This window comes from Phyllopteryx taeniolatus, chromosome 12 (assembly GCF_024500385.1).
Source record: "Phyllopteryx taeniolatus isolate TA_2022b chromosome 12, UOR_Ptae_1.2, whole genome shotgun sequence".
NCBI lineage: Eukaryota > Metazoa > Chordata > Actinopteri > Syngnathiformes > Syngnathidae > Phyllopteryx > Phyllopteryx taeniolatus.
The window spans coordinates 13,318,905-13,345,753 of NC_084513.1; the positions used below are offsets into that span (position 1 = coordinate 13,318,905).

A 26,849-nucleotide genomic window follows, 5' to 3' on the forward strand; every position below is an offset into this window, starting at 1 on the left:
TATCAAGAAACTAAAATACATTAAAATAAAAAAATAAGATGCTGTACTTACCTTTACTGCTGAGTGTGTGAAAAAAGGAGGGTGGAAAAGGCAAAGATACTCCCGCCGCACAAACACAGACAAGCACTATGCACTAGCTAAGCAGAAACACTATGGTGCTGGGGACAAAATGGCGGATGAGGCACGGGCGTCGTAAAGTCGAAATGTCGTAGGTCGAGTGCGTCGTAACTCGAGGACCTGTATTAATATAATATCGAATATCATATCTCACCATCCTCTCACCGATCACCCGCTGCATTACTTATTTAAACACAACTGCTAAACTTGTAGTGACAAACAAAAATCTATTTGGTTTGAAATATTTAATTAAGTTAGGTTTACATTTTAATATCATCTTAATTTGTTTTGTTTTGTACAAAAGCTTACCTAAAATACTATTGTGCAAACCTGATTTGGCATATTCTCCTGTACTGCACATAACTTGAAGTTATTAATTGTTAAATATTGCCATAGAATATTCTTGAGCAATGTTTTGCATTAGATGCATGTAGCACTTTACAAAATAAAGCTGTTGTTCTGAAACACTGTCTAAATATAAATGTCCTGGGAAGTAAGTAGATTTACATTTTACAGATCACATCCAGTATGGGACCCTCAAATGAAGCAAAACGTGGAGCAAACCATTTTTCTTTCTGTAACTGAATTATCTGTATTCACCAGGGAGTTTATGAAAATAAATTTACTACGATTGTAGTCAGTGGTGCCTCGCTATTTGCAGGGGATTGGGACCAAACCCTGCTGCGATTAGCAAAAATCTGCAATTGGCCCCTTAAAAAGGTTTGTAATTGCCACAAGATGGCACCAAAGTAATACTTTTATATTAGTCAGGACTTTGGCCTGAGCACAAAAAAAAAAATCAAGTTAGTTTTTTGGCGAATAACGGAGGACAGGTTAAAAAAAAAAAAAAAAAGGTGAATTTGCAAATAGTGTATCGTGCATATTTGGGAGAATGAGATACAAATGCCCCAACTTACTAAATGGAGTACATACGAAACTCTTCTTCGTTTATGTGTGCATGACTGTATTATATTGCCCCCCAGTGGCCAAGTCACACACACCAGAAGTAGCTGCAATGAATTGGTCATGATGCACAAACTGTTTAACCCTTTATACTCTGTTTCATCACATTATTAAAATACATTTGTATTCTTATAATGTAATTACTGCCTAAAACTGTGCTGGACTATATACACAGGCAAAGGCCTGGTATCTGAGCCTAAAACCTGCTGCAGATGATATTACAAGCCGAGCATCTTTACAGGGGGAGAATGTTGCTGCAACAAACCCCCACTCCCTTTCCTTCTTGCTTTCTCTGCTAAGGGAGACCCAAAAAAAAAAAAAAAGGTGTGAGCTCATGGCGGGCCAGGAAGTCACGGAAGAAGGGGGCCCTGTGGGAAACGTTTCATCCTCTCAGTGGTGAGCTCCAGAGCGACGAGCGTGCAGACATTCGTCGCTCCCCACGGCCAAGACTTAATGGAAATGCATCATACACTGGCATCTCTGAAGGAGATCCGACACACTCGCGCACATAAGCGCCAATATTGTCAACCCCTTTCAGGCTACAAAGCGAGCGGGATGTGGAGGAAACGCATCTCAATGCACGCACAATGGGAGCAGCTTTAATTAAGAGCGTCATATCACATCACCAATAAAGAAAAAACCTTCAGAGTGGGCTTGGAAACAAGCTTTTTTTTTTTTCTTGAAATAAATCTTAATAAATCTAATAAAAATATTTGATGTCCAAAGCCATGCAACTTCTGAGGGGATATTTTATCGTCACTTTTAATATTTGTACATGATGGAAGCCAAAAGGAGCAGTCATCAGTGAGAGGTCAAGAAGGCACTCTGTGACCAAAGGGCATGAAAATATTGCTATTTCTATACAATTAAGTACACACTGGTTCTCAAAACAGTTTTGGGAGACGATGCTCAAATGCTTTAGAATGCACCAAAAATCAATTCGGTGTTCAAGATTTTTATTTTTATTTTTTTCCTTTTAGGCATAAGTGTGAGTTTATGACTCGTCTCACCCAAGTGGTATGGTTGACTATGGACAGGGAAAGTCAATCATACCTGAAATATTTAACCCTGCAAAGGTTTCTGGCACCATGGTGCACTAATGAGGCAGAGTACGTCTGCCTCATAGTTGGGTTCTGGGTTGGAATCTCGGCTGCAGCCTTCCATTGTTGAGTGTATCATGTTTTGAGACTTCACATCCAATACACCAGTGGCATCGCTTGGCTTATCTTATGGGGGTTCAGCCCCCCTAAAAACCTTTCAAGCCACCCAAAAAATATTTGGCAGTATTTGTTTATGGCTAAGTTTAAGAGTCCTAAGCCCCCTAAAACCGATCTGCAACCTGCTCCCCCCCTCCCCAATATTGTTCTCCACAAATTGATCCTGTAATATACTGTACTGTATTATTTTTTATTGAACCATTAAAAAAATGGCACAATTGTCAAAGAATAAGCGGATTGCTACAAAGAGAGGAAACAGAAGAATAAAGAAGTGTGGTCATTTTGAGAGGGTCCTTCTCAAAGCTATTTGTGAGAGCCGAGTTAAAAGAAAATAAAAAGCATAAATGAATCTGAAATTCAAGCTGTATCCCAGAGGACTGTTCTTCCTCACCCAAAATCCTTCTCCTTATGGGGTTTCCAAGCTGTCATTCACCAGCAGTTGACTGGGCGAGAGAAAATAAAGGGCCTTGGGTAGAACGGAGGGAGTCGTCAGCATGTGACAAAATTGTGACAAGAACAAGCAAAGTGTGCAGCGCCGAGGAACACCACACACATTTCTCCATCTCGTCTCCCCACCCCCCCTCACTCCCAAGATGACAGCTTAATGTCTACCACATGCAATATTTATTCCCATCGTGTGTCAGACTGTCTAGCTGTCCCAGGGAGTACAAAGAATGCTACTTATTAGAATAAAAGCAGAGGGAAAGTAATCAAGGACATGCGTAACATCAGCCAATCATGCTCTCTTCCAAGCTTGCATCTTTTTTTTTCTTTTTTTTGCTCCCTCCGTTCAAAACAGTCAAACAATAACCCTAATAATGGGCGATGTGGCTCTTCGCATGGCAACCCTAAATTTATTTCTCAGGTGTAAGTGTGTGTGGCATGTGCTCTTACAATGGTGACAAAAGCAATACACTTAACCCACATTTATTGCAGGGGATACCTTAAAGCACCACACGCAATAGGCAATAGGTGAACATCAGCGAATGTTTTTCATCTTACCCCTCTTCCACTCTTTGAAGTCATTTAAACTTACTAAACAAAATTATTTCTCGACGCCTGTTCTCACACACTCGCTCCCACATTTCTCCAAATAAGAGGCAAAGCAAAGCGTGCTTGTGTCAAGCTGTTTATGTGTCACTCCCAGTTGAGGTTAACTGCAAAACAGGCACATGAAACAAAAGAATTACACATTATAGGCTATATTTAAACACTAAAATGTTCAACCAAACCATGTAATTTTGTGTAACGAAAGTCAGCTAACTAAATGCTTACATAAGTAATCCTTAAAGCCATTGATGGGCTAACATAAACTAGCATAGATGTTAGATTAATTACAGTATAAACATTCAAATAACTGGTACTTTAACACACAAGGAGCAGAAACACAAACAAAGCCTACAACAAGATGGCATATATTCTCTGTGCTCGACAGGGACGACAATTGCTGAAGTTTACTGGTGACCTTCTCTGCATCTTCTTTTTGCTCTTAACTTATTGCTGCATCTCTTCCAGCATGCTGCCGCACAACACGGTACTACACTAAAGACGTGCAAATCAAAATTCATCACACTGCGTACTGTAAAAACCAACGAAAATGATGGCTTAAAATTCTGCGATATAGAGGGGACGCGAACGATGAACCGCAATATAGCGGAGGTTCATTGCAACTCATAAAAGGCAAATACATAATAATGACTCAACAGCCGGACTGCAGGTTTTTAATGTTAGCATGCACGTCTTGGTGGACACTCAAGAGTCCAAAATTCGGCCTCATAAAGCAGTAAGACGTGAGCACCTTTAGTGTAGAGCAAACTGACTCCATGTAGGATCATCACAGGAAAAACTGATAGCCTGGCATCTCATTAGCAGCAGAGATGACACCAAGGCTTGACCAGCACAAGAGCAAAAGGAGGCAACATGAGACATGTCAACTGTGTCCTTTCATTAAGTCAACAAGTGGCCCGACTGGACTGGCCATCTGTTTCCGTTTTAGTGCTTAGCCTCTTGTGTTGTTTTGAAACAACTTGCTGAAGGGATCCATTAGGACTGACTCTGGGTTGTAGGGTGTACATCTTAGCTTGGGAAAGTGTTTTGTCAGCATATCACACTGCACAGAGAGAGTGGAAATGGCATGTCCTTCACGCTACATGGTCTTCTATGAGGCTTGGGGGAGACATAAAGCACAGAAACAGAAGTCCTCAATCTGAAATACAACCCCAATTCCAAATAAGTTGGGACATTGTGTTAAACATAAATAAAAACAGAGAATACAATGATTTGCAAATCATGTTCGACCTATATTTAATTGAATACACTACAAAGACAAGATATTTAATGTTCAAACTGATAAACTTTATTGTTTTTAGCAAATAATCATTAACTTGGAATTTTATGGTTGCAACACGTTCCACAAAAGCTGGGACAGGGTCATGTTTACCACTGTGTTACATCACCTTTTCTTTTAACAACATTCAATAAACGTTTGGGAACTGAGGACACTAATTGTTGAAGTTTTGTAGGTGGGATTCTTTCCCATTCTTGCTTGATGTACAGCTTCAGCTGTTCAACAGTCCGGGGTCTCCGTTGTCGTATTTTACGCTTCATAATGCGCCACACATTTTCAATGGGAGCAAGGTCTGGACTGCAGGCGGGCCAGTCTCGTCCCCGCACTCTTTTACAACGAAGCCACGCTGTTGTAACATGTGCAGAATGTGGTTTGGCATTGTCTTGGTGAAATAAGCAGGGGCGTCCATGAAAAAGACGTTGCTTGGATGGCAGCATGTTTCTCCAAAACCTGTATGTACCTTTCAGCATTAATGGTGCCTTCACAGATGTGTAAGTTACACACACCATTGGCACTAACACAGCCCCATACAATCACAGATGCTGGCTTTTGAACTTTGCCTCCATAACAGTCCGGACAGTTCTTTTCCTCTTTGGCCCGGAGGACACGACGTCCACAATTTCCAAAAACAATTTGAAATGTGGACTCGTCGGACCACAGAACACTTTTCCACTTTGCATCAGTCCATCTTAGATGAGCTCGGCCCCAGAGAAGCCAGCAGCGTTTCTGGGTGTTGTTAATAAATGCCTTTTGCTTTCCATAGTAGAGTTTCAAGTTGCACTTACGGATTTAGCGCCGAACTCTATTTACTGATATTGGTTTTCTGAAGTGTTCCTGAGCCCATGTGGTGATATCCTTTACACATTGATGTCGGTTTTTGATGCAGTGCCGCCTGAGGGATCGATCGTCACGGGCATTCAATGTTGGTTTTCGGCCTTGCCGCTTACATGCAGTGATTTCTCCAGATTCTCTGAACCTTTTGACGATATTATGGACCGTAGATGATAAAATCCCTAAATTCCTTGCAATTGTACGTTGAGGAACATTGTCCTTAAACTGTTCGACTATTTTCTCACGCACTTGTTCACAAAGAGGTGAACCTCACCCCATCTTGGCTTGTGAATGAGTGAGCAATTCAGGGAAGCTCCTTTTATACCCAATCATGGCACCCACCTGTTCCCAATTAGCCTGTTCACCTGTGGGATGTTCCAAACAGGTGTTTGATGAGCATTCCTCAACTTTCTTGCCACCTGTCCCAGCTTTTTTGGAACGTGTTGCAGCCATAAAATTCTAAGTTCATGATTATTTGCTAAAAACAATAAAGTTTATCAGTTTGAACATTAAACATCTTGTCTTTGTAGTGTATTCAGTTACATATCGGTTGAACATGATTTGCAAATCATTATATTCTGTTTTTATTTATGTTTAACACAATGTCCCAACTTCATTGGAATTGGGGTTGTACAATATCTATAAGAGGCTGCTCAATATGGAACAACCTCCCAATCAATAAGGGAAAGCTCCACTATCCCCTTTAAACATGAACAAAAAAAAATAAATGGGTCTTAACAAACAACACGTGAACACAAATTATTATTATTACTGTGTATTTTGTTTTTGTTACTTTTTGTACTTTACGTGCATTGTACTTGCTTTTAGCTAGTTTTGTATTTAATAGGCTTTTTGCCAACATGTGTTATGTTTTTGTTTTGGCGACGAGAGATGGAATTTAGCCCTGCGCTAAATCGGGTACTTTTACAGTTTAATTATGTACTTTGGTTAATGTGTTTTATTCAAGTGCATTGTCACGTCCAAATAAACAAACAAAGAAAGAAAGACTCAAGACACTGTATAAGGATAAATGGTAAACATTCTTCACTTTCACTTACGTAATTGTACTGTTCGTGGTTGTCGTGCCGTCATTCATGTTTCAATCTTCGAATGTTAGCTACATAAAAAAGAAATCAAGCTAAGATCTTAAATCTTAGATTAGCGCCGTCTGCTAGTGTAACAAGGTAACTTCTTTGTACATTTGTTTTATATGAGTCACTGTAACTTGGAACTGATATTGTGCTGATATTGTACTTAGTTGTCATGGTGTTAAATGAGTGCACACGGTGTCTGATGATGTCAATATGCCAGTAAATTAAAGAACCGGTCTGGACACGTCCCACCATTTGATTGAGCTGAGGAGAATCTGGAGAAATCTGAAAAACCTCAAAAGGGATGTTCTTTCCTAAAAATGTGGGGTCAGGTGAATTTGGAAAGTTGGCGTTTTGTTCATGATAAATAATTGTCTCTTACAAATGGCAGTTAGTGGTCACACTATAGCTGAGAGAATAAAGAATCTATTCACTACATATCCTGTGCGAGGAGGATACCTTGAGTCTGACATGTTGCAACTCCTGCTAGGCTCGGGCCTCCTTCACTTTGATTGTCAAACCTCCTCCTACAGGCCAAATTGGGTATAAGGCTCCTTTTCGCTTTATGCTTACTTACTGTCCATTTTCCATGCACACATACGATACTACCCAAAATATCCTATATAAAATTATGAACTACAGATCAAGAGCCAAATATGACAAAAACTTTGAAAATGTAATTAGTTTTTGTATTTTGGGTCACTTTAGGAAAAGTGGGCAAATTTCAGGGTGAAAGAATGACATTCAAGGTATTTAAAAAAAACTTTTATTTTTAAATGGCTGTCGAATGACAAAACGGGCTAAATCTTACCCAATATTTAAGAATGTGTAAGCGCAAAGACTCATCATGTTCAGCACAATAACATCAAGGGATTGCTTTGTCTGTTTTCAACATTGACAGTGAATGTGAAGTGCACAGTATTTTAACTGAGCAGAACCCATAGATGTGTGCACTGTGCTCTTTTACTCAATACTTGACTACTTGGTTATTGTTTTTTTTTTTGTTTTTTTAAATCTTGTATTCTGCTTTCATGTGAATTTCTCCATTCTGGGCCTAATAAAGAGTCTTTAAGTGTGATTAACAGTTTTTTCTGTTGTGTTTCCACATTTGGTTTGCCAGTGGCCACAGGATGTTGTGTTCATTGTGTGTGAACCACTGTGATCTTGTGGTCCATTTACTCCCATTTGCAGCTTTTTGTCTTACTGCTTTCAATTTTATGTGCTTTATACACCCACTAAGAATGTAGTTTTTACAAATACACAGGTTATTATTATTGTTATTTTTTAACTAAATTTATTTATGCTTTAGAAGAGGGATCCCTGACTGAACAGGGAAACAAAATATAAGTGAATACACCTACTGGAGACATGAATAGGTAGACTTGCAGAATCCAGTGAGATCAAACAAAAAAGCTGTAACGAAAGAGCTGCTATTACAATGATGTTAATGCACCATTTGGACTGTCACTATACGAGAGGTACTCGTTTAAAAAGCTAATTTTTTTATTGTGGTTGTCTAGTTTGTTGTGTAGAACTGAACTTTATCATACTGAGAAGTGTTTAAATACTGTATTTTGGGCCTGCCAGTCAAGTTTAACCGCATTCTGTAGTTCTAAACAAATGTAAAGTCCAGCCACAATAATAAACATGCTTAAATAAATACCTTCTATGAGCTGTCAATCAGCATGGTAGTAGTATCTTTATAAAGGCTCCCTTTTTAAATTAATTTAATGTTATTATATAGTGCAGATGTACCTAATATTGTTGCCCCTGAGTGTTTATTGGCAGCTGAGGTTCTTTGGGTATTCTGTTATTCCAAACCACTTTAGGAACAGATGGCGGGGGGGAAACGAAACAACTATGGGCCATGTAAGGCCATACATACATGCAAACAGTACATAAACACATACATTCAATCTTCCCCCCACTGCTCGCCCCCTCACATGTATTGAAACTGTACCCTGCAGGAGAAGCAAGACTGCAGACACATTGACAAACAAGTCAGGCTCTCAGGTTTTGTTAAAAGGTCAACACGTCTACTTACAAGACACCAATTTACTTTAATGCGCGTGGTTTGAATGAAGGGGGAAAAAAAAGTAGAAAGTACAAGAAGGATGACCATCATGGCACATCTTTCTCCTCTGTCCTCCTTTGCCACCACCAAAATATGACAGTACGAAGATATAGAATAGAATGGGGGGTGAGGGGGTGGGTGCGGTGGTGGTGGTGGGGGGATAAACTAGTGTTCATTCCCCTGCTATATGACAGATTTTTAAGCAATTTTTTAATTTTATTTATTTATTTTTAATGGGTAAACAGGCAAGTCTGAATTTAGAGTTGTGCTCCTTCAGAGTAGTACCACATTGTTACACAATATGCCGGGTAGCACTGAGTGCTACTGGATGAGATGCAGCGTGATTAAGAGCAAGAAGAAGAGGCAGAGAAGGAGAACATACTGTTTTAGAATATATACCTGTGAGTATTTTTGTACGTGTTGCTGCTCCGTGTGTGTAAAGTCCGCCGCACACCGAGCTTGCCACGCGACCTGAACACGACTGAGGTGGACAATTGTGAAAAAATTACAGTTGCCGACTCAAGCGATTGAGCACCGCACATCTATCGACGCGCCACAACGGAAAAACTGCACCCTTGTATTGGGTTTTTGCGGCTCCACGAACAATGTAATATACTGTTTTTTTTTTTTTTTTTTTTTTTTTTTATTGAATCACAAAAACATCGCAGGACTGTCAATGAAGAAACGAATTGCCAGAAACAGAGGAAACAGGTGATAAGAGAGAGTATGATATTTTGACAGCCAATTGGCAATGATCGATCGCACGGTTTGCTTTTACACAGTTACACATTAAATAATAAATATAGTTAAATATTATTGTAAAATGCAATACTTTATTGTATGGGGACAGCTTGAAGGTACCACACAGCAGCTGCCAGGTGACTAGGTCTCTTACACTTAAACCTGGCGTTTTTTTTGTGTGTTTTTTTTCTGAAAGCTCATGTGCATATTTCATTAGCTATTACATCGGCGACATTATGATGCAATTCACTGGCAATTCAAATCTTCGCAATTCGCAACAAAACCAGTGACCGATGGTCTCCAGCTCATGAGAACTAGTTGTCGAACACTGCATACTGCATGACAGTTCAGTCTGTTTCGGCCACACCGCTGGGTGTGCGGCTGGCCGCAAAGTAGCAGCTGTTTAAAAGTTTAGAATTACAGTTCCAGCTATGCTAATTTCTGTTAGCCCATCTAATAATATGTTAGCTTTAAGATAGCAGACTTTTGTTAGACCACAAATTGTATGGCTTGGTTGAACATTTCGATGTTTAAATATAAAATGTTTGATTCTCTTGTTTCCTGTGTCAGTTTGACAAACTGGGAGTGACAAATAAACAGCTTGAAGCAAGCATGCGTCACCTCTTTTTTGGAGAACCGTGGGAGCGAGAGAGTGAGAACAGGTGTTCAGGAATATTTCAAAAAGTGTGTTTTCATAAGCATAATTTAAGAAATCTAAATATGTTTAAAACATGTGTCAGGGATGAAACTATGGTCTTATTATTCTGCACATTCTGGAATGTCTCCCCCGCAATAAACAAGGGCTTACTATACTGATAAAGATGGTGCTGCCTTGTAAAATAAACAATAGCTTAACTGATGAGTGAAAACATCCCAAAACTGACAAGGCTGTAGCCACCACATCATCAATTACGCTTTAATGAGCCCCTCTCACAAACAAACTCCACTATAGGAAACGTCTCAAGACGAAAGAGAAGAAAGCCTCTCGAAAGACTCTTGTAGATGCCATTCCCTATCACGCAATGCCTTTCAGCCATAAACACATGACAAATGGTGCCTTAATCATTTTTTACGAGCAGGGATGTGCAGGGGCAGCGCAGGGCCGGAGGGGAGAGGGAGGTCGGCGAGCAGCAGGCGGACCCCTGTTGCACAGAGGAGAGGGCTGTGTGCTAAAGTCTCCTCTGGAACATCACTGGGCCGGCACGCCTTTGATCTCCACGCCGCAATTACGCCTGCACCCAAATGAGCATAGAGTCGCCTCTGAGACAGACTTCAAACATGCACATGGATGCGTTCTCATACACATGCGCTGTATAGGATTGGAGCCATGTGCCCCTCTCTACCCTAAATGATGTACTGTCTCCAGCAGAGAACCTGGGGATAAAAGCTGCCCTTGCTCCTCGTCTGATCCTTCCATTAATGATGCTTTTCTAAAGCTAATACTGCGCATTCTTTTCTAAACAAGGGCAGCATGCTATGCGGCTTCTGAACTCCAAGCAGGATGATGTCGTTTGAAAATGGGCCATTTTGGGAGCTTCTGGAGCTCTTATCTCTGATGTGTGTGAACTGATGGTGTGCACAAGAAATAACCACCCAAAAATGTTGACATTGGCAAAGGCACTTGTCCAAACAGCACAATATAGCTGCAGGAAGCTGCAAGCACTTTGGGGCTGGATGGTGGAAGGTTTGAAACCCTCTGGATGAAAGCTACACTGCAAGTCTGATGTTCAGAAATAATCTCGGTCAGTGTCCATCAAAATGTAGCCAGGTTGTTCAAAAGCTTCAAGTTGAAGATTATATGCTCAACAAATGGATGTCGGTGTGGGTAAAGCTTTATCACCTTCCAAAGAATCTGCTCAATCAAGCTTTTGTCGATGCTGAGATCCACTGCAGCCCTCCAGATAGACATTCCCTGCCTTCGCAAGAACGCCTGCTCTAGAAGTTCTTTGCTTTCATCAGAGGTGGTACAGTAGTTGCTTCTCAAACTGGTACTGAACTGCACTCCGGGACAGACAAACCTTTTGCCAGGCAACAATTCTGGAACGCTGCTTCAATGTCAACTGGCCATCCGCGGGCAACGGAACCATCAACGTACAAAAACTGCAAAGCCTAAGCTGTCAAACGCTGGTGGCCTTTCGTCTCTCCGAATGATACCTGAAACGAAATGGGAAAAAATAAAAGATAAATTACCCGCAGGGAATAAAGTCAAATGTTTGTCTGTCTATATTTGCTATGTTATGATTTTTATTTTGTATTTCTTTTTTTTATTACTGGTTGAATTGAACTGTAATCTTTGGACAATTGTATGCTTCCAAATTTGTGGGAACAGTTTGAGGAAGGACATTTCCTGTTCCAGCATGACAACACAAAGGAAGCACGTAAAAACATGAGTTGCATCTGAAAGAACCCTGATCTGAACCCCATCCAACACATTGGAGATGAACAAAACTGGGAGCCATCAGACACATTGTATGAAGTCTTCCCTGAAGAGTGGAACCTTTTATACAAGTTGTAAAGGGGGGACCAAATCCAGATTTTCTGATGTTTTCTCTTGACCTTGCTGTATATAATGTATTCACTCAAACAATAAATGATGCATTTAGTTCAAATGAATACATGAATGATCAAATGAATGAATTAAACAAAATACCTTAGAATTCGAACATTGCCTGAAAAGTGCAAATCGGTGAAAATGTCCTGAATGGCGGTCCTTCACGCCACAGATAAAATTGGCTTATTTGCCTCATTCTGTGAATCACCTTTTTTCCCCCTTCAAACATTAAAGCTGAGATTGCAATTTGTCTAGCTGTTTGCTTTGAATAGTCCATAACCGTATCATCATCTCAACTGCGCCGGTGGGAAAAAAAAAACACACAAACACACGGGAGCTCGGCGACAGGCAAATGGCAGTCTGGCGTCTCGGCTGCAGACCGGCTGCCATTAGGGCTGAGAGCAAGCGTTTATTGTACAATTAGGGCCAGCCAGATCTACCTGTAATCATCTCCATACAGGTGTGAGCGCCTCTCTGGACAAGGGAAGTGACTCATCACTTGTCAAACATCAACACTTTGATGTCAACATTGTTCATCGTGGCACCCTGGAGACCCTGCAGCAGTATACGCTGTGCTTGTTTTAAACACTGATTTATTGCATCTCTCACAGTTGGGGGGGGGGGGGGGGGGGGGGGGAAATACCACACACGCACGCACGCACACACACACACACACACACTCACTCGCACGCACACAAAACTCTTCCTACTGAGGATAGCTGTTGCACAAGCCATGAATCATTTGATTTAAGACTTTTCTTTCTCCTCCCTCCGTCTGACAGTCACATTTGTGCTGGGATTTCGTGGCAGGAACATTTTGACAATCAATCACAGGTGAATGACTGCCTATGGGATACAAGGAACTGATAATGCAATTGGAAAAGTGAAACTTGAGTCGGCTAGTATGAGATTACTCTACTGTTGCGATAGGGAGAAAAATAAAAATAAACAAAGAGATGACAACTGTTTTGTATTGCTGCAGCAAAGGTACAATTTGTTGGTAACACAGTGCAACCTCACGAGTCCAAGTATTTTTCCAGCGGTGTAAAAATAAGTCTCAGGACCACCAGGATAGAGTATAGGATTTTGATCGTTGTGTCACCTCTTCCATTACTTTAATATATTTAATGTGTTAAAAATAATCCTGACACATTTGGGGGGCTCCTTATTAGCCAGGGTGCAGCCACTTATTTCGCTTATGCCCCGGGCTGGCTCTGAACCTCACTAAGGTTGCCCTTGGTTCAAAATCTATGGTCAAAATGTTGAAGTGTCATCCATCCATCCATCCATCCATTTTCTGAGCCGCTTCTCCTCACTAGGGTCGCGGGCGTGCTGGAGCCTATCCCAGCTATCATCGGGCAGGAGGCGGGGTACACCCTGAACTGGTTGCCAGCCAATTGCAGGGCACATACAAACAAACACATACCTACGGGCAATTTAGAGTCTCCAATTAATGCATGTTTTTGGGATGTGGGAGGAAACCGGAGTGCCCGGAGAAAACCCACGCAGGCACGGGAAGAACATGCTAACAGTGTAAATAGAAGTGAACCGCTGTCAATGTAAAGATGTAAAATCCATGAAGCACTCAGCCTTAACTCAAATGATGGAATGCAACGGTGTCACATTCCCGATGCAACTCAGACATTTCACGTTTTAACATTCTGAAATGTTACACAACTGTTGAAAGAAGTTAATCACTGTTAATAACAAGCAGTAAAAAAAAACAATAAAAGACCCTTAAGTTTGATAACATTTGACACATAACGTGAAGTCGGAATCTAACTTAAGTTTGTATGTGCAGTGTATAGTTAATTCCCTACTAATCTTCCTCTCTTAACCCTGCTGTCACGGTGCGGGTCAAATTGAGTTTTTTGTTTTAGTTTTTTTTTGTTTTGTTTTTTTAGAAAGTAGTAAGGGTAGCTGCTTAATAAGAGTAATCAACTATATATGTTGCATCAAATGGTGAGTGGGGAATGGGGAAGTCTGGGCTTCCTTGCTATAGTTACTGCCCCCGCGACCTGACCTCGGATAAGCGGAAGAAAATAGATGGATGGATGGTGAGTAATGGAGTTAATAAAAAACAAAATTTCAATCAAACTTTCTTTTTTTTTTGACACATTTCAATAATGGGTCAAATAGACCGAAGAACATTATTGCTGTTCGGTTATTGACTTCCATAGTATTTCAAACTCCAAACCAGAAGGGGGTGGAAGAGAAGAATCAAAGCTAACTTTTCTTAGCATGAGCTGAAAGTAAAGCGCTCAGTCTCATGGCTTTCAAGGATTTACATTTAGTTTATGGATATGGTCGTGTTGCATTTGAATAAGCACACATTTCCTTTATTGGTCGTATTTGGACACGGTCTTTGAGATCTGTGGGGATTTCCAGGCTGTGTTGCTTGTAAAAAGCATGGCACTCATGTTACAATTGTGAGCAACACGTGACAACAAAGCCAAATATGTGCAGTGAAACCATCTTCATTATAATAGTCCTACAAGAGTTTTTTTTCCCCCCTTGTGATTTACTGAGCATCACCAGATGGTATTAATGACTTTTTTGCTTTGAACATACTTATATTTGCTGTTTTGATATTTAAGGCCTTCACTCTCTTTGATATCGTATGGAATTGAGAAAATGCTGTTGGAAAATGGGGACCATATGTTAGATGAAGTGCTTAATGAAGTTTTGCAGGCTATTCAGGGTTTGCAGGCAGGATGTTGTTTTGGGGCATACTTGGTCAAGTTAGTACATCGGCAAACACTCACCCAGGTGCTAATAAATTGATGTGTTATGATGTGCTTGTGTGTATTTAAAGTCTGTTTATGATCCAAACCAAGCGTAAATTGATTCATTTTTAAAGATGATCTGTATTCAAAATGATGCCCCATCCTCCCATATAGCGTGCGTCCTGTTCAGGGTCATGAGTGAGCTGGAGCCTATCCCATCTGACTTTTGAGTGCAAGGTGGGGTACATCCTGGACTCCTCCTGGACTGGTGGCACATGGACAGCAGAGAGCATTTCAGTAGGGTGTACGAGAGCCTTTTTGTAGAGTGTATGGCAGCGTTTTAATAGTAAGTATGAGAAAAAATATAAAATAAAGAAAATCAGTAGCGTGTGTCAAGACTATTTCTGTTGTGTCTATGAGAGCTGTATGCTAACTTTGGCACATTTACACAAGTATTGTACATGTTCAATAAAGTGCATTGTCTCTTTTAAATAAATTAATTAATTAAGTAGTGTGTTAAAGTCTTCCAGCAGTTTGATGATTGCGTTTCACTAGACACATACAGTATGTACTGTATGTGAGTGTTACAGTAGTGTGAGAGCGTTTCAGTTGTGGATGTCAGTACAAAAAAATCTCAGCTGTGTGTGTGTGTGAGTGTTTCAGTAATTGTATGAGAGCGTTTCAGTAGTGTGTTTGAGAGCCTTTCAGTTGTGTGGGAAAGGTAATCCTGAATTACAGTATGTCCCTGACAGCAAGCATAACCACTCACATTCACACCTGTGGGAAATTTAGGATGCCAAATTAACCTCACGTACTTGGTTTTGGAATGTGGCAAGCACGGGGGACAATTTGCTAACCCCGCACAGAAAACCCAAAGCCGAGAGATGAACCCTGATCCTTGCCGCCCAGAATTCTGATGTTCCAAATTTCAGTTGTTGAGCATTGATGCAAGTCTCTGCTCTGTTTTATTATGCATGTTTGGTGGTTGTGCTTAATTAAAAAAGTTGTGAACAGATGTCATAAACTGGATCCGAATCTCTTTGGTTTTGCCAAGAGCTTATATTCTGGCCCTCTGATCAAGACCCCAAAATTACATCATCCATGCTCCCCCGCCGTGGTGGCAGCGACACATTTGAGGAAATGTCATTTTTTTGATCAAAAAGAAAGTGATCAATGCATCATAAAAGTTCAGTAAAAGACAAAAAAAAAAAGATGAGTGAGAAGATGCTACTTTAATTATAGTTGTATGTTATGTTAATGTGTCTTATGACTGTACAGATGAGACCGGATCGCTGCCTCCAGCTCATCTGCTTCACATTTGTAAACGTTAAAAACTTGGGTGGCGTGCGAGTGGCAGAATGATAGCACGATGTGTCACTGCGCTTCCATGAAATTATGTCATTTTTGTCTTGTGCCGACAAGTCTAAAGCCAACTAACGACTCTGAACCGTAATGCAACTCTAAACCTGTAAAGCATGAACTATCAAATAATTGATGAAACATCCCAATTCTTTGAAATCCGACCTTTTATTTGTCCTTCTGAACAAAACGGTCAAAATATCAAAGGTTTTTTTTGTTTTTGTTTTTTTTTTACCTTATTTTACTTTTTTCCAGATAATTGCATCAACTTTTAGGCAAAGTTCTCGGAGAATGTTCTTCCCAGCATACATCGGGCTTTTCAAGAAAAAAAACAAAAAAAACATTGCAATGATGATGCAGATGCCTCAAAAGCGTAAGTCTCACATGCGTTAGGCTTTATCGGGGTTAACCAATGTTCACTGGTGCCTTGAGATGCAAGTGAAATTTGTTTCGTGACCACACTTGGTAAATCAAAAATCTCGTATCTCAAATCATCAATCCCATTGATCCGTTCCAGCCTCCCCGAAAACACCAATAGTGTTTTTTTAGTAAGAAAAATGACAACTCATAACATTTGACTTCATAAAAACATACAATAATGCTATAATTACAACTTTTTGCCACATTTTTGCTACAGTTGAATGCATATCATGCTGCTCCTTGTTTGCGCGCCATGGACACCTGAAGGAAGTGTAATACAGACATTTGGAGATGTCACAACTCCTTAGCAGTAATATTAGTCGTTCTTCACAGAGGATAAAGAATATTTGCCTGTGAGTATAATTATACAATCTGTCTACGTGTGTTTCCCCATGTTCAAATATCCGTTGCTTAAAGGATTATGGCATTTGGCATTGTTTGTTAGCATTTGCTAGATGATGTTAAATTTGTTAGAGATGACTTAACACCAGCCGTGGTGTAAAAAGCCAATTTAAGCTTTTCATTACATTAGCACATAAGATAATAAAAAGAAACAAAAACAAAAAAATGTTTGACTTATCACCAAGTTTAATGAATGAGACATGAAAAGCTCACCTCTTTTTCGTTCCACTCGTGATAATAGCAGACGGATTTCTTTTCATCCACTACTCTTGAGTTTGCACATTACAGTATGTCCTGTTCGGGGTTCAAAAGAGAATGACCGAGAAGCCATTAAAGGAGATGAAAAAGAACATAAACCCAGCAGGCCATGTGATAATTGTTTCCCCAACGCGAGGCATCCTGATGCCAAACAATGAACAATTACTGCGCTCACACTGACGCAGGAGTGGTGAGTCTTTTGACAGGGATAACATGCACGAGAGCCCCTTCCCTCTAACTTCTTTTCCTTTCGGCTTGTCCTGTTAGGGGTCGCCGCAGCATGTAATCCTATCTCCTGCATCCTCCTCTCGAACACCAACTGCCCTCATGTCTTCCCTCACGACATCCATCAACCTTCTCTTTGGTCTTCCTCTAGCTCTCTTGCCTGGCAGCTCCATCCTCATCATCCTTCTACCAATATACTCACTATTTCTCCTCTGGACGTTTCCTAACCATCGAAGTCTGCTCTCTCTAACTTTGTCTCCAAAACATCTAACCTTGGCTCTGATGAGCTCATTTCTAACTTTATCCAACCCAGTCACTCCTAGGCGGCATGGTGGACGACTGGTTAGAACATCCGCCTCACACTTCTGGGGCTGGTGTTCAAATCCCGGCCCCGCCTGTGGGGAGTATGCATGTTCTCCCCGTGCCTGCGTGGGTTTTCTCCAGGGACTCCACATCCCAAAAACATGCAGGGGAGGTTAATTGTAGACTCTAAATTGCCTGTAGGTGTGAATGTGAGTGCGAATGGTTGTTTGTTTCTATGGTTCTATGATTGGCTGGCAGTCCCACCTCCACCTTAAACTCCTCTGTCACACCTACAGCGCACCTCACCACTGTTCTGCTGCCCTCGTACATGTCCTGTATTATTCTAAAATACTTCTCTGCCACTCCAGACTTCCGCATGCAGTACCACAGTTCCTCTCTGGGTACTCTGTCATAGGCTTTCTCTAGATCTACAAAGACACAATGTAGCTCCTTCTGACCTTCTTCGTACTTTTCCATCAACATCCTCAAGGCAAATAATGCATCTGTGGTACTCTTTCTTGGCATGAAACCATACTGTTGCTTGCAAATACTCACTTCTGTCCTGAGTCTAGCCTGCACTACTCTTTTCCATAACTTATTGTGTGGCTCATCAACTTTATTCGTCTATAGTTCCCACAGCTCTGCACATCACCCTTGTTCTTAAAAATGCACTTTTTTACTTTTCCTCCATTCCTCTGGCATCTTCTCACGCGCTAAAATTCTATTGAACAAGCTGGTCAAAAACTCCACAGCCACCTCTCCTAGATGCTTCCATACCTCCACAGGAATGTCATCAGGACCAACTGCCTTTCCATTTTTCATCCTCTTTGATGCCTTTCTAACTTCCCCCTTACTAATCATTGCCACTTCCTGGTCCACCACACTTCTCTCAGTTTCTTCATTCATCAACTCCTTGAAGTATTCTTTCCATCTATCTAGCACACTACTGGCACCAGTCAACATATTTCCATCTCTATCCTTAACCACCCTAACGTGCTGCACATCCTTCCCATCTCTATCCCGCTGTCTGGCCAACCCATATAGATCCTTTTCTCCTTCTTTAGTGTCCAACCTGGCATACATGTCATCATATGCCTCTTGTTTGGCCTTTGCCACCTCTACCTTTGCCCTATGTCGCATCTCAATGTATTCCTTTCGCCTCTCCTCGGTCCTCTCAGTGTTCCACTTCTTCTTAGCTAACCTTTTTCCTTGTATGATTTCCTGTACTGTGAGGTTCCACCACCAAGTCTCCCTCTCTCCTTTCCTGCCAGAAGATACACCAAGTACTCTCCCCTGTCTGCCTCTCTGATCACCTTGGCTGCAGTGGTCCAGTCTTCTGGAAGCTCCTCCTGTCCACCGAGAGCCTGTCTCACCTCTTCCCGAAAAGCTGCACAACACTCGTCCTCTCAGCTTCCACCACATGGTTCTCTGCTCTGCCTTTGTCTTCCTCATCTTCCTCCCCGCCACCAGAGTCATCTTACACACCACCATCCTATGCTGTCTTGCCACACTCTCCCCTACCACTACCTTACAGTCAGTAACCTCCTTCAGATAACATCGTCTGCACAAGATATAATCCACCTGCGTGCTTCTATCTCTGGTCTTGTAGGTTAACCCTATGTTCCTGCCTCTCTGGGGGGAAAAAAAAGTGTTCACTACAGCCATTTGCATCCTTTTTGCAAAGTCTACCACCATCTGTCCCTCCAAGTTCCTTTCGTGGAAGCCGTACTTACCCATCACTTCTTCATCACCCCTATTACCTTCACCAACATGTCCATTACAATCTGCACCAATCACGACTCTCTCTGTCTGGGATGCTCAGAACTACTTTGTCTAGCTCCTTCCAGAATTTGTCTTTCACCTCTAGGTCACATCCCACCTGTGGGGCATAGCCACTAATCACATTATACATAACACCCTCAATTTCAAGTTTCACCCTCATCTGATACTCTTTTCACCTCCAAGACATTCTTAGCCAACTCGTCTTTTAAAATAACCCCGACTCAATTTCTCTTTCCATCTACACCATGGTAAAATAATTTAAACCCTGCCCCTAAACCTCTAGTCTTAATGCCTTTCCACCTGGTCTACTGGACACACAATATATCAACCTTTTTCCTAATCATCATGTCAACCAACTCCCGAGATTTTCCTGTCATAGTCTCAACATTCAAAGTCCCCAAATTCAATTGTAGCCTCTGTGGTTTCCTCTTCTGTTTCAGCCGAAGAACCCGCTTTCCACCTCTCCTTCGTCTTTGACCCACAGTAGCTGAATTTCCACCAGCACGCTGCAGGTTAACGCTGTCGGAGGCGGACGTTGTTAACCCGGGCCACGACCGATCCGGTATGGAATTCTTTAGATGAACAGTCATATTTGTTTGGCAAAGTTGTAAGCCGGATGCCCTTTCTGACGCAACCCTCTGCATTTATCCCGGCTTGAGACTGGCCTACAGTTTGCACTGGCTTGTGCCACCCATATGGCTGCATTACCCACTTCCCTCTAACTGGTCACCTTTTATTAAAATGGTGACCCTTGAAGCTTGATTCTTGCTTGCTTGGGAAAGAATCTCATACAAAAATGTAATCTAATGTAAATGCAATGTAATGTGACCAAATCATATCTTCTCATTTTAGACTCCTGTGGATGCCATTGAGTCACTGTCCCATGTACTTGAACCCAATCCTTTTGGATCTACGACGAGGGCTTCTGGGGATGCTGGGCTTGATTCTTCCTCTTCCTCTTGGGTTGGGTTTTGTCTGTGTTGCCATCCTGGGAGGGGCCGGTCACGGGGCTGCTCTCAGTCCGTGGATGCTGGTGAGGGGCCCGCTGGCCCTACTCCAGGGGCCTCGTCCTGGTCTCCGGGTGGAGGGTGGGGGCCATGGAGTTGGAGCCAGGTCCTGTGTCATCCTCTTCCATCTCCCCGGGGCGCTGCGCCGTGGTCGTCACCTCTCTCTCGCTTGGGCTGTGTGGGGTCCCCGGCTGACTTCGGGTCCTATGGTATGGTGTCGCCGCCTCCTGCCTTGGACGGGCCAGCCTTCTGTGCCCTGTTCTGGGTGCTGGTCTGTGGTGGCTGGGGGAGGGGGTTTGCTGCTGTCCTCCAGCCGGTTGGGCCGGGCCGGCATTTTTATTACTCTCACTGTACATATTTCACTCATTGGGTACATTCACATCTTATTCAGGGTCCCCTGGGTGGCTAGCACGAGGCATGATGAGGCAGACGCCGGGCTGGGTCCTGGCACATCTGTGCTGGTCTCAAGTCCGGTCGCCCCCCTTCTCTGGCCTGCCGGCCCTCCAGTTTTAATGCATCATAGACCCATCTGTGGGGGGAGGACAGTGTCGGGATGGGAAACGGTTACAGGTCATCTTTGCCCTGTGACCGTCTCGCCCCACCCCCACCAGTCTCCCCAATTTTAATACGTGACACCCCACCACACACGATCACGGTACAGGGATAATGGTTGCCAGTTGGGGACCTGGTAACCATAGTAATAGGGTGGGTGGTGGGTATTCACATTTCTCTTGGCTTTACTCCTGGGGGCCTTCTCCCCCCCTTCGGTTGTCAGGCCGTGAGGAGAGTAGGGTACCTCCCCTCTTGTATCCCCGCCTTCCTCTCCCCTCTCTTGGCGCCATTGCCCGTCATTGCTTGTGACAGGTACTTGACATGGGCTCGTTTTTGGCAGGCTGTGAGCTTTTTTGGGTGGCAGCTGGCTCCTGCGTTGGGCCCTGTTGGTGGTTGGGGCCCCCATGCTTTCTGGGGGTGGCAGGGGTGGCACTGGGTGGCGGGTGGGGGCAATTGGACGTTGGGGTTGTTGGTCCAGTACCCTTGCCCCTCCCTTTGGGACTGGTCAGGGTGTTTCAGTTGGACTGGGGGGCCAGCCTGGGTCTTGGGGAGTGGGTGGAGTCTACCTGGCTGGGTCCCCTATGGGATGGGCTCGCTGGGATGGGCTCGCAGGCTTGGCCCCCCTTGCGGCCCAGCCTTCCTCAATGTGCCAGCTCAGCAACGCTGTACACCAGTTGACCAACATGCATGTGATATGGTGTTCATTCACTAATAAATTCCATAGACACGCTATAGGTTTTAATTGCTTGTGCTGGGTCCACTAATAATAACACGTTGTATTACGATATCAACTCGCTGGTTCTTACAGGTGTTTTGACACTATAAAAGCATCCCACCGCGCTATTCATCAGTAGCACTGCCTTGCTCATTTCACACATCCTGTCCTGTCCTGCGCTTTTCCGTTCTCTCTCATCTTGTCCTATTTTGTTGCGTGTCCTCACCGGGTGTCCCCCCGTCCACAAATAAGAACATGATTTGACTTTTGTAACATTATTTGTTGTCAAATACCTACACTGTCTAACTATTGTTCTGCTGTGGTTCTCACCCCTAGTCCCCTTGTCCATTCTGTCCCTCTATCTGTCCCCCAAGACCCTCTTCTTTCCAGCTGCATATTCTATAAACATCAGAATAATTAAAAAATAAGTATTTGAAACTTCCCTGTTCCAGAGCAAAACTGTTCCAGCACAAAAGGCCTACAGATCCACCATTCTGGCATGGCTATGCAGCTGAAAAGGACAGATTTATTATATTTAAAAAAAAAAAAAAAAAAAAAAAGGAAAAAGGAAGATGGTTCGTTCGGTGTAAATTAGGGATCCGTCGTCGGGCACTTTGCAGAATGTAGCCAAGCCGAATATCCGCAGAAGTCATTATTGACTGGTTCTTCTTGGAGAAAATATTGAGCATTCCCAGTATACTGAGTGTATGCCGAATGGATCGGCGAGGTACTTGAGACCACAGTCAAGACTGCTTCTTGACAGGATGTGGAGGCGGAAAAGGGTGGAGAATGGGAGGGCGCGAGATAGAAAAGTTGTAATAAAGAAATGGAGCCTATTATTGTTGATTCAGCCCCGCAGAAATTAGCGGAACACATTCTTATTGTTCCTGTCAACTTGACCTGCCTCTTCATATAAAAACTCCCCCACCCCTGAAACACTCCCCTTGCCTCCTTTTCCCTCCCCAAACCCTTAGCGCACTTCACAATCATACTCCCTTTTGAAAGAACTGAGGGAAAAACCTTGCCAGAGCCTCAATTACACAATGGCAGCAAAAAGCTCCGCACGCTGACCCCCAGCCAGCTGCATTCACTCTGGGCACATCTCTCTCCACAGGAATTCTAAAGGCCTTTTAGTCAGGCAACCAGAGTGCAGCCAGCAGGAGAGGCGCAGAGGAAGAGGCGCGCACACACTCCGCCCGCCCGGCCCAAGTCTTCACAGAGAGATTAATCATGTGTGAAATGGAAACAGCAAACGGCGGCTGACATGGCCTGAACCCGCTCCAGGTTTCCCTCATCAGCTTGCGGCCGCCGTGCGGCGCTCCCCTAACAGGCAGATGTTAATAAAAGGCATGTGGGTCCCGCAGGGGTCAAACGCATACGGCCACCACCACCAAGCGCCGCTGGTGTGCTGCCTTCCTATTATTGTTGTTTGCGAGACCATTCATATGGACAAAAGTGGTAGAAGATTGTTCCTGTAAACACCACTGAAGCACTGTTAGCGAATCTTGATAACAATGTATAAAGTATTGCAGCTGCATGCCCTGAAAGTCATCATGAGATTGTTGAGGGATCTTTTTACATTGAAAAAACTACTATTGTTATTATTAATGTTATGATTATTATTATGATTAGCATTGAATCATCTTAGCATTTTAGCAGCAATTAAATACACTGAAAATCACATAAAATGTATACAGTAATCGACCTTCTATCACTGGGGTTACATTCCAGACCACCCCTGCAATAAGTGAAATCAATGATATACACCCTAGGCATGTTTTTATAGCATTTACATCACATATTTTTTTAAGGGTCTTTATATACTCTTTTAAAACAACAACAACAAAAAACACATTGAGAGAGAACAAGAAGAAATGATATTGTCCAAACAGTAACAACTGTAGTAACACAAAAATAAATAAATAAAATTACCAAAAAACAAACAAAAAAAAACATCAAATAGCGGGATAGCGAAGTGTGAACCACAATATAGTGGGGTATTACTCAATGTACTATACACACACACACACACACACACACACACACACACACACACACACACACATAGACACGTATACACACACAGTATATTAGGGCTGCACAATTAATTGAATATCAATCGTGATCATGATTTTGGATGCCACAATTAAATGAACCTCATCGTCTGCAATATTTACATTTCAAATGCAGGCTCTACTGCATACGTATTTGATCAAGCACTTTCTCAATAGTAGACCAGCAGTCAGCCAACCACCAGGGGGCGAACGCATGGTTAAGGCTTCATTAAGCTACCTAAACAACAAGAAAGATACTCACATGTTTATTCAAGCACTTAATCAATTTTAAGTTCTTTGGTAAATTGCATTATTTTTATTATCATTCATTCTATAATGATAATCCATTCATTTTAAAGCTTCATTTTACACTGAAAACTGTTTACACATTGTTGAAAGGTAGTGCAGTAAAAGTACAGATGTTTTCCATAACATGATGAATAATTGTGATAATTGTGATTATAATCAAAATAAACACAATTATCATTTAGGCCATAACACACACACACACACACACGGAACTTGAACTCACATGTAAGGCAGAACTATATGTAAAAAGTTTCTTGTGTCTCACTTTGCATTTAAAGATGAGGCACAGCCGTGCATTTAATGGCGACATAAACATGCAAAACTGTAACGAGTGGCAGCTGAGCGAGGCCCACACAGCCGGCCGGGGAGACAATCAAGGCGCGTCCCTCCCGTCTTAAAAGCCTGGCACAGCCTTTGATAAGCGCCATTCTTTCTTACCATCTAAAGAGGTCTTCCATAGATTTGACTTGCCTTGCTCAACCTTTGACGAGTAATGTAGATCATTTTTATTCATTGCCAAAAATTGTCAGCAATTACGTGCGTAAAGCGGCCACCTGCCTAGGCTGAATGGCTCCTGTTAGTGGGGCTGCATGGGTTGCGGGGAGGTGCCGCGAGGGGGAGGAAGGCGCGGCCGTGGTGGGGGTGGGCTGTGGAGCAGGTGAAATAGCCCCTCTCGTTAGTGTAATGAGTGGTCCGAGCCTCGGAGTGGCAGGGGCACGTCGCTCCGAGTGAAATGCCACCTCCCCCTCCTTAAATGCATCATGGGACATTTACAGTCAAATCGCAGCTGAAGTTGCCGGTTCAGACTCATCATCTTAACAATGTGGCTGCATTTTCACATATTTTTATGCAACATTGCACATTTTATCTGACCCCCTTAAATTTTGCTCTGCACCTCCTTGGTGCAGAAACTGTAAGCCATCTTTTCTAAATACAGAACTTAATTTGCGCTGTGACCAAGCTTGTCACTGACATTACTCGTATATGAAATACATTTTCGTGTAAGGAATTATTTGAAATGTCATTACTGTTTCAGCCGCCAGAAAAAAAGAAACAAAAATGAAAAATTGTTACATGTTTTTAATTAAGAAAAAGAGCACCGTATAGTCGTACCTTGACTTTAAGTCCGATTTAACAGACAGCGTACGAACTGGAGCTTCGAAGTGGCATGGCCGCTTTGGAGCGCCTCGTTGTCATGGCCTGGAAAAGCCCAGTGACGACCCGCGGGGGGGATATATTTTTAAGTGAATATATTTTCACGGCTCAAACGTAAGTTATGTTTAGGCTTAAAGATATTTGACAAAGTAGCATCCATTTTTTCAGGTTGTAAAAGTGGTATTTGATTGACAGTTGACAGTTGAGCGGGGCGTGGTTTCACATCCACAGCATTTTAGAGCAGAAACAACAATGTGAATTCTCATGATTTTGAAGCCTCATTTTATATATTTGGTGATTTTTTTTTTCATTTAAATTTGGCAGGGTTGTTGGCAACAATCTTCTCTGCGGTCTGTCAAATTTAGACATTTATTTTCCACTTTACAGGAACTTTAAGGTTCCGCTGAATCGTCAACAATTTTGGTGCAATGTAGACAGACATCCCCTGCTGTAATTCCTCCGTTAAGCAGCTGCATGTTCAGTGATGTGAGTATTACTTTAGATGAAAAAGAGCTGTGTGGAAACACTTTCATTAGGCCACAGCGCTGACCCGGGGTCGGCCACTGAATAAGTAACTCTCTATTAATGATTTCTACAGCGGCACACTCCTGACCCCTGATCACTTTCAATCTCAGAAAGGGAGAAAATGGCAAGAGAGAGGCGGGGGGTGAGACCAATTGTGTGGAGATTAAGAAAAACACTTTTTTCTTCTTTTGCCATGTGTGTGGGAGGGTGATTATTTGTGTGCCGCTGGGAGGGGGTACAGGACTTGTCGGGGGGGTGTAAAGATCCTGCTGAGACTGACTCACATACTGTATTCTGGTTTCGGTTTCTTTTCACCGCCTCTAATGGTTGTCTTCTCCAGCTTGTCAGTAATAGGGAAGATCATCTCCTCGTCCTTCAGCCCTCAGCTGCTCGTGGATGATCTCCATGTCCCTCACACTCCCCTCAACGTGGATGATATCCTCATCGTCGAATGCACCTGCAGCGCAAGGACACACAACAACGCATCAGTATCGATTTTTTTTGTTCCTCTTTGCCAGTAACAGCAGGAGGGAGTCAAATCGGTAAAAATGGAATCAATGAGTCTTGTCGTTTTTTCGCCATGAATCCGCCACAAAGACGTTTTTGTTACAAAAGGCATTGTGGGAATTGTGGGCTTTCAAGACCAAAACAAAACAACTGATGAATTTGGATGGGCTAATAGTGGTTAGCATGTCTGTCATCTTTGGGTTTCCAATCTCATCTTCCTTGTGCAGGTTCTCTGCTTCCTCCGACATTGCAAAAACATGCATGTTAGGTTAGTTGCATACTCTAAATTATCCACTGGTGTGAGTGTGAATGGTTATTTTTCTATAAGTGCCTAATGACGATAAGTGCTATAGAAAAAGGACGGATAGATAAACTGACTAGTCAGCAGATTAGGTCCATCGCAATGACAATAACGCTCAGTTATAATTGGCACGGTGGACTGGATTAGGGTGGAGTCTTCAATTGGCCTAACTTGCATGTTTTTGGACTGTGGGAGGAAGCCGGAGTACCAGGAGAAAACCCAAACTCCGCACGGAAAGGCCAGAGCCCAGACTCGAACCCCAGATCTCAGAATTGTGAGGCAGACGTGCTAACCACTACTCCCTACGTTTGATTTAA

The 26,849-nt window shown here is 42.6% G+C and overlaps 1 protein-coding gene across 8 annotated transcripts in view; it reads right to left on the minus strand.

Annotated features, from left to right (window-relative positions):
* Nucleotides 1-26,849, minus strand: part of LOC133486382 (uncharacterized) — a 60,665-nt gene that overhangs the window by 15,630 nt on the left and 18,186 nt on the right. For 2 of the 8 annotated variants that reach the window (XM_061791414.1, XM_061791412.1), the window contains exons 1-2: nucleotides 17,053-22,587; nucleotides 11,400-11,535 (exon numbers count right to left, since the gene is read on the minus strand). In XM_061791414.1, coding sequence (XP_061647398.1) covers nucleotides 18,286-19,362 — 1,077 coding nt within the window. In that variant the 5' untranslated portion in view covers nucleotides 19,363-22,587 and the 3' untranslated portion in view covers nucleotides 11,400-11,535; nucleotides 17,053-18,285. Of the gene's footprint in view, nucleotides 1-11,221; nucleotides 11,370-11,399; nucleotides 11,536-17,052; nucleotides 22,588-26,008; nucleotides 26,182-26,849 lie in introns of those variants that run through there. The other 6 variants (XR_009791012.1, XR_009791011.1, XR_009791013.1 and 3 more) reach the window with 6 other exon arrangements.